General features: G+C 36.0%; 1 protein-coding gene across 1 annotated transcript; it reads right to left on the bottom strand.

Annotated features, from left to right (window-relative positions):
* Positions 1 to 6001: 6001 nt before the first annotated feature.
* On the bottom strand, positions 6002 to 8103 carry LOC133829411 (casein kinase 1-like protein HD16). Its single transcript, XM_062259163.1, has 8 exons — positions 8004 to 8103; positions 7841 to 7914; positions 7533 to 7588; positions 7292 to 7363; positions 7111 to 7205; positions 6927 to 6993; positions 6326 to 6778; positions 6002 to 6240 (listed from the first exon to the last, which is right to left on the bottom strand). The coding sequence occupies exons 3-7, from the start codon at positions 7583 to 7585 to the stop codon at positions 6658 to 6660; spliced, it is 408 nt and encodes a 135-aa protein (XP_062115147.1). The 5' UTR covers positions 7586 to 7588; positions 7841 to 7914; positions 8004 to 8103; the 3' UTR covers positions 6002 to 6240; positions 6326 to 6657.
* Positions 8104 to 8319: the final 216 nt, after the last annotated feature.

Below are 8319 nucleotides of genomic sequence, written 5' to 3'. Positions count from 1 at the left end.
AGAAAAAGAGATATAAAATCTCTTGGGGTGAAGGTCCTGTCCACCCCTGCTCGTGAAACAAGGACCTCAGGGCAGACAGCACCCTGTATGAATTGGTGTTGAGTTGGAATGGAGCCAACCCAACAAAATCGATGAAGTCTCTGAAAAAGGACTTCAGGGGCAACAAAGCTCCTACCCTTAGGTGTTCTTGGCTCCAGGCCACGTATTTCACACTGGAATCGTGGCCCCCAGGAGCGAAGCAGCTCCGTTCATGCCTTGTCGGAGCTCGACAGTTCAGTGTGTCCAACGAGCTAAGGCCATGAAGGGCCAGGATGTCAGTTATCTGGTCGGAGGTGGTAACCGAGCTCTGGTAGAACTCGGCTTAAAACATCTCCCTCCTAGGCTGCGAAGACGAAGGCTCCGCCATTAAGGAAAATTGAAGTTCCCCCGGGTGGTATGCTACCGTGACTTTTAACGCGGGGTCGAGGGGAACTGGCCTAGGTCCGGGGTTAGGCTCCGGATAGATGGCTTCCCGAAGGACCTTTCTCTTCTTTTCGATGACCTCGTCAATCTGGCGGCGATAGTGGGCTCGAATGTCTTCTTGCTCGCGTGCGATCTCGTACTCTTTAATCCGACGCTGGTTCCGGGCAAAGATCGATTCCGGGCTCGGAGATTTGGGCTCGTAAGGAATTGCTCGTAATGACCCCCACCGTTTTTCCGAATTCTGTGACATCTAACGAGAAAGAAAAAATGGTGAGGGCCATGCATGCAAGAATCACGAGCTCGATGGATGAGCTTGGAGATCTAATGACAAGAAACTAAATATTAAGACCCTCACTAAAGAGTCAGAGCGCGTAGTCCACGGGAAAGGAAAAGGAGCGTGGATGATTTCTTTTATGAAAATCCCGAAATTCAAGGGAAAGGAGAGTGGCGGTTAGCCAGGAAAAGCGTTTTTGGGTGTCGTGTAATTGTCAAGAACAAGGGTTTTTACCCGAAAACTTGGTGTACAAGAAACATAGCCTAAAAATTTTCAAAACCCAGAAAGTTGAAACGCCGGTCAAAGGACAAAACTGGGCATAAACCAGAGGCGAACATCCAGAAAGAAAATCCAGAAAACATAAAACCTATCGGTTCAAAACCTCCTATCGCATCATGCTAAGAACACATACTAACGTACACAGCAAGCACAGTATAGAAAGAACAATAAAAATGGCGTACTTACACAGTGATGGTGAGTGCAGCGAAATCGTCGAGTGGAGAAGAGGTTGCAAGAAAGAACTCACTGACTCGAACAGACCAGGGTTCCTTTGTTTTTTGGGTCGAGAAAACATGCACGGGATGGAAGCTTCTTAAGAAAGTTTCTGGCTTTCTTGTTTTTTCTTTTCTTTCTGGTTACAATAAACAAACGTAAAGAAGAAGACGAAGAGGAGATCTTATATATATAGGTGGGAAAACTAAATCAATCAGGAGCGTTGGTTAAAATCCTCAACAGATCGAATGGAGGGGAATTGGTGATAAGATGGCGCCGAAAAGCTGTCAGACGAACAATCGTGGGCGTGTTCCCAAGGTACTCAAGTACCTAAAGTGAGCAATACCCATCTGGCACGTGTCCGTTTTTAAGAGTGTGACGGTATGGTTCCCAGAAAGAGTAGTTCAAAAGTTTCCTTCTCTTAGGACTCGAAAAAATACTTTTGAGGGGGCAAAATGTTATACCCAGATTTCGAGCCATAGTAAATATGACCTCGAAAGCTGAGTTCGCATTAAATGGTCTCGTGAGGGTTAGGGTATGCTCTACGATTGTAAACCGAGCCTGCAAAGTATGATACATGACCTCGAATGTACTGACCTCGAAATGATCTCGATCTCGAAAGATAGCTCTGAGAGCCCCTCATCTTCGGGAACAACTTCGGAGCAGGGATATTGAGCTCGATGTACTATCTCGAAAGCAATGTTAGCTCGGGAGATGTCAGTGGCTCGCACAATGACGTGAAACCTGAGATGCTGAAGCCTTGGAGATACGCTATGACCACCTTGAATATCTACAAGTATTGTAAGCATGAGATGTAATCCTCATTTATTGATATAAATCCCCAAGAATCGTGGGATATTATTTAGTCAGTTATGCGTTTCCTGATCTATGGGGGATGTTTCCTTATATATCTGATAATTGACATTTAAAGCCATTTATTTTTATTCACAAAAGAGTAACTACCCAAAATATGTGGGATAGTATTCTGCATCCTTCTCTATAAATAGAGAAGCCATGCACCATTGTAATGGACCGAAATTCTGATCCTTAAGAGAAAACTCTGGAGAATTCATGCTAAAGAATTGTTCAGAAATAATCTTGAGATTAATAACAGAGACTCGTGGACTAGGCAGATTTAACTGCTGAACCACGTAAAAAACCGTGTTTGATTCGTTTGTTTATTTTTGACCATTGTCTTAAATTGTTTACGTGCTCTCTTCTTTTATCTGTTGACGAAAAACGGCGTCAACACGTTCATTTCTATTTGTGCTACTCTTTTCAATAACTTGAACGATTTTTTTTACTTTGTTCCATTAGTTTGTTAAATTGATCATCACATAATTGTTTTGCCTTTGCTTTTTTCACACCAATAGGTCTTTCAGTTGAACTAGTAATGATTTCCTCATTATTTATATTCAGATCAAATGAACTCATACCGGTGGATGCTGACGTCGGAGAATCGAAATTGTGAGATGATGATTTGGATGAAGTAAAATTAGGACCATCTTGTTGGAATCTACTTGGTGCATTGATGTTGTCATCACTTGTAAATTTCTGAATGTGTTTGAGGATGGGCCACACATGATCAAATTTGAAGCCTCTGCTATATTTTTTTTCTTGGGCTAATAACATCTTCGCTTGATTTAACAATTAAAACATAAATAAAATAATGGTGTCAATAAAATTTAAAAACAATTTAGTAACAATAAGTAAACTATAACAAACACTTACAATATCTTCTTGTGAAGCACCACTTGGATTTTTATTTTGGATTTGCTTGATGCATCCCCTTAATTTTGCAACTGCGCCAATAATGGTAGTCATTAGAGTTTGCAAAGATCTTCTTGGTCGAGGTTGATTACTAAATTTCCCATTCTTGTGGTACTCTGATTCAACTCTTGCCCAAAAACGGTTACCTGATTGGTTTCTTCCTATGATTGGATCTTGAGAAATGTCAATATCTACATGGCACAAGTGCATATCTTCCTCAAGTGAGTATGAAGCAGTGCGACTGGAAGACATTTTGGAAGAAAATGTAGTTGTTTTGAAAATATCACTACAAAAAAGTAGTGTTTTAGCTACCAAAAAACTGGTAGCAAACTATGTCTTTTTGGTAGCTAATACCCTTTTTGCTACCAAAATTTTTTGGTAACTGGTTCATAGCTAAAACCCTGTCGCTAAAGGTTTCTTGCTACCAAAAAAAATTGTAGCTAATTATTCTTCTTTGCTACTAATTTTTTAGTAGCTAAAAATATTTAATCTATTAGCTAAAACACCACTTTACATACTACTAGAGGTTTTTTGATACTGTAATTTGGTAGCCAATTGCATTTAATTTGGTAGCTAAAGAATTTGTGTCATTAAAATTTATTTTATTTTCAATCCACCAAAATCATTTTACTACCACAATTTGGTAGCAAACAATCACAAAATTAGTAGCAAATTATTTGTTTTGTACTTGAAAATTCGATACTTTTGCTACTAAAATTTGGTAGCAAAATTAATAATAAATTAAATAATTTTTTTAATATATAATTTTATTAGTTTTTTAATTTAATTATTTTATCAATTCTATTTTTTATTATAATATTTACAAAAAAACATTAATAAAATATCAAAATTAATTTTTATAAAATAGATAAACAAAATACAAACTAAAAAAAAAATATTTAGTACAAAATCAATATAAAACATATACAAAAATCTGTACACATGTCAAAAATTGTACTTTTAGTTCATATTTACATATATAAAGAAGTTGGCAGCAATTCAACTTCATGCTCCCTCTTGAAGGCTCTTTTCATTTTATTGCTGTTTTTAGTTCCAACAACAATCATTTATGAAAATACATCACAAGCATTCAGAATTCTAAAATATTAATTTTGTGGACAATTGCAAAGAATTGCCATCCAATTTCCAACAAAAGAACTGAATTTTGACACAGAAAAAAAACTCAAAACCTCTCTTAAAGCAGTTCTTCTGAGTAAGTGGCTCTTGGTTTTTCACTTGAAAATAAACATGGATTATGCATATATATATATATATATAGACACACATTAAACTAAAAATATACAGTAAATTAGATGCCAAAAAGAAAAAAGACAATTAAAAAAGTAAAAGAAACAATATTATTGTCTTTTTTGCTACAGGATAATATAACTTTATATATTATATATATTTATGTTATACGTACTTCATTAGTTTAATTTATTTATGATCTGATCTTATAATTTATTCAAACGTGGAAATCATGTGGAAATCATATCGATCATTGATGACTGGATCACCTATATCTCTAGCTTCTATAAATAAATCAATTCTGATTATGTATAGCTATTAATGGTTGTGTTCATGATCATATAGCTATAGCTATTACACAAAGAAAATGCCAATTAAGTTAATCTATTGTCCAAGAATGTCACCTGAATCACAAAGAAAAGTGTTTGAAGTTTGAAATTCTTGAAAATTCATCTCTAAGGCAGTTTTTGTCAATAAGTTTCTCTTGGTTTTGCACTTGAAAAAACAACATCAATTATGCATACATATACACACATTTACATGTTGAGCATTGTAATGATCCATGAAGATCTAATCCATATATAGATGATAATTCCCATATATATATTTATATATAACAAGTTTCTTTTAAAGGCCCAAATTACCCAAACCATGGCCAACGTGGCCTTTCACGAAAGCAAAGTGTAGAGTACAAAGGTCTGTCTCACATGAAAATAAAGATGTCTTACATGCGAAAGTAATTATTAAAGGAACAAATTATAAGAATTTAAAAATAAAACCCCATTTACCTTGAGAAATTACCACCAAGGCACTGCCATTGCATGCACCAGCAACTGCAATGATATAGTAATTCTTCTCCCACTGTTCCACTATCCACTCCTGATGAAGTAAAAATGAAAGATTAAAACTTGTGAAGCCACAACTGCATCATTGAAAATGAAACTTCAAAACCAAAAGAAGAAGCTATGGAAAGAAAAATTCAGGAATACCAACCTTATGCAGGAAAATTTGTGATAGTTCAAAAACCTGGGATGAGAAACCTGTTCCTGCATCCAAAACAACAACCCATGTATTCGAGGAAGAAGATACGCAGCTAATGTACAAACCATCCTCCTTCCCTTTATCAACAGGCTGTTGAAGTCTTGCATCCAAAACATTGTAGTGATACCTGCAGCATAAACTTCCTTTAGTTGCTGATAGATAAAGGAAAGGGCAGAAAACTATAGTTGCTGGAGATAACAAACATGTAAACAATAACATTGAGTAATATTTGGCCTCCAGTAATTAAGTGTAGCAGATTCAACCCTTTACCTTATTCATGCTATATTTGGTAGGAAGGAAACATTCTTCCATTATTTGTCTCGTATAAGAGGAATAACAAAATCTCTCCAAATTAGAGGGTGTAAAAAACTGGCTAAAATTGATGATTTGAGATACATTGTCTAATATACTCCCTCCTCTCATCCAGCCAAATAACAACCATAACCCAAATTCATTTTCTTACTTTACCCCGTTTATTTCCTCTCACTTCTCCCTCCTACCAAACACCCTCCAATTGCCAACAAAAATTGTCCAAGAAGAAATCCCATATAAAAAGACAGACAAATCCCATAAACTATATGGGAGTATTAAAAAAAAAACGGGGGACCTCTGATGACATTTCTTTCTCCTTTTTTTATATAAGAATGATGAAAATTATTCAAATCACCAAAAGAACTACTTGTACAAGCATTTAGCAAAACCATAAAGACCAGACATAGTGTATTTCTAGCATGCCAATATCTTAAAAACATAAAATATGAAAGGAGACAAAGAACAAGATAATGAAAAATAGAAAAAGAGACGGAGAGCTGCATCAACTACCTCTGCTTCATTGTTGATCTGTAATTAAATACTGAGATCCACTGAGAGACTGGACTACCTGATCGAACGTTCTTCCTAGGCTGCCCACCATCTTCTAACTCCACAAGTGATCTTCCTCTTTTTTGACCAAACTACATTTAAATATTCAACATTTAGTTGAAAAAAAAAATCATATTACTAAAAGCTAATCGATAAGCTATGACATAAGGCAACCACCTTAGCTACCCCATCAGTTCTGATTGGTCGCAGAGACGCTTTAAGAGCTATGCTGCCATCAAAAAGAGAAATAAGCTTTGAATAATTGGGCTCTTCATCGAATCTCATGTTGGTCACTATCTCAAGGAATTTTTGAAAATGAGGAGGGCACAAGCAGCATAATGTGTCAGAGGAAGTTGCCATCTTTCTCTTACAGGCAAGGAACCCTTTATTGTCACCCTGCATCTCAATAATTTACCAAAGCATTAAAAAAAAAACAAAAAAGGTCAGCAAAATAAGATGTTTCAACTGGAAATGTTAAATGGAAACTGAAATTAACTCACAACGTAGCCCTACCAGGGAAGTTTTCCTTTAAGAAGAAATACCAAGGTATAAGCTAGCGACTCAAGATCATCCTGACGTCTCCCTGTTCTACCTAAATGAGCATGTACACTCGCATAGCGTACAGTTCCCCTATCAAAAGTCAGAAATTATATCAGGCTTCCAAAAAAAATCATGTTAAGTGAAACAGACAAGTGGTTTAGCTTTCTTTCTTTCATTCTAAGAACCATCTTACAGCCTAACCATTGACCATGCATAGCCTTACTAAAGGAAGTAGTACCTAAAAACATCTGGCTTTTGGTCATATTCAACATGACGACCAGATGATGAATCTCTCCATTTTGATGCTGAAGAAGAAAAGTAAGATTAGTTTGGTGCAATAATTATGATAGGTACAAAAGCAGATTTTCATGGTTTTTCTGATGTCCTATTGATCCTATACATGTTCACCAGCAAACACTTACCCAAACCAAGATCAATAAGATACAACTTCTTCTCATTAGGTGTTCCGAGCAGACCAAGCAAAAAGTTTTCAGGTTTAACATCTCCATGCACAAAACTGGAGTCCAATTAGGAAACACAAAAATAATTAGAGTAGGATAAAGTTAAAGAAAAGATAAGATATAAGAATGATTAACAATGTACCCTTTGAAATGAAGCTGTTCTAGAATTGATATAGCCTCCACTGCTATACAAGCAACTGTATCTTCAGACAACCTTTAAAAAGAGTAGACATTTAGAAATAATCAATGTAAATACCAAAAGGTAATTATTCAAATATCTTTTTAGTTGGGAAATATATGTGTATATTAAGAATAGATAATAAAATCTGAAACATTGGAAAGAGTAACTTGGGAGGAGGAAGAAAGAACACACAATTTCTTACATTTGGTTATTAGTGTTCCAAAGAACCCATAAACTTGGGCCAAGCATGTCCATGACCTATTTTCAGAATCAGGAAATTGTTAGTCATGAATATTTACTGGCAAAAGCAATTTCAAAACAACTAAAAGAATCACTTACAGATAGAATGGAAACTTAGTAGTCTCCTTGCTGGCCTCTATAATGGACAGAGGGAATTCCATAACAACCATTGAGAGAGCCGTTATGTTTTTTTTTAACAAAAACACTAGTTAGGTAATAAAACTTGGTGATTAATAACTAATAACAATATAAGTGCACAAAAAAAATTACCTGTACACTTGCCACTCATATGGAGGACCGTGACTGCAGCCTTTACTATTTTTATGCTCTAACTTCAAAGCAACCTACAAAAGGTTAATGGGATTGCCATTAGCAACATAACAAACTTCCTTAATAACTGTACAAGAGTGAAACATGCGGGAGGGGGCAAAACCTCAAAGGCATCAGGCCCAGTTCCAGTGATACCACCAGCCACTCTTCTTCCCACGAATACTTGTCCAAAACCCCCCTTCCCCAGCTTTCTCTCTAACTTGTACAGTGGAGAATTTCCAATCTGCACCTGAAGATGTATTTAAAAAACATTATTAGTATTACACAACAAGCTCAGTCCACGAACTACATGGAGAAGTAGCCTTTTTTTGGAAACCACAAAATTCATACATATCTAAAACACATAAATGTGAAATAGAAATCATGTAGTGTAAAAAGAAACAATTGCACATTGTCAATCAAACAGCTGCAAAGGTTTA

The sequence above is a fragment of the Humulus lupulus genome, chromosome 4, assembly GCF_963169125.1.
Source record: "Humulus lupulus chromosome 4, drHumLupu1.1, whole genome shotgun sequence".
Classification (NCBI taxonomy): Eukaryota; Viridiplantae; Streptophyta; class Magnoliopsida; order Rosales; family Cannabaceae; genus Humulus; species Humulus lupulus.
The sequence above is the reverse complement of the archived record's forward strand: the minus strand, read 5'-3'. Positions and strand labels throughout refer to the sequence as shown.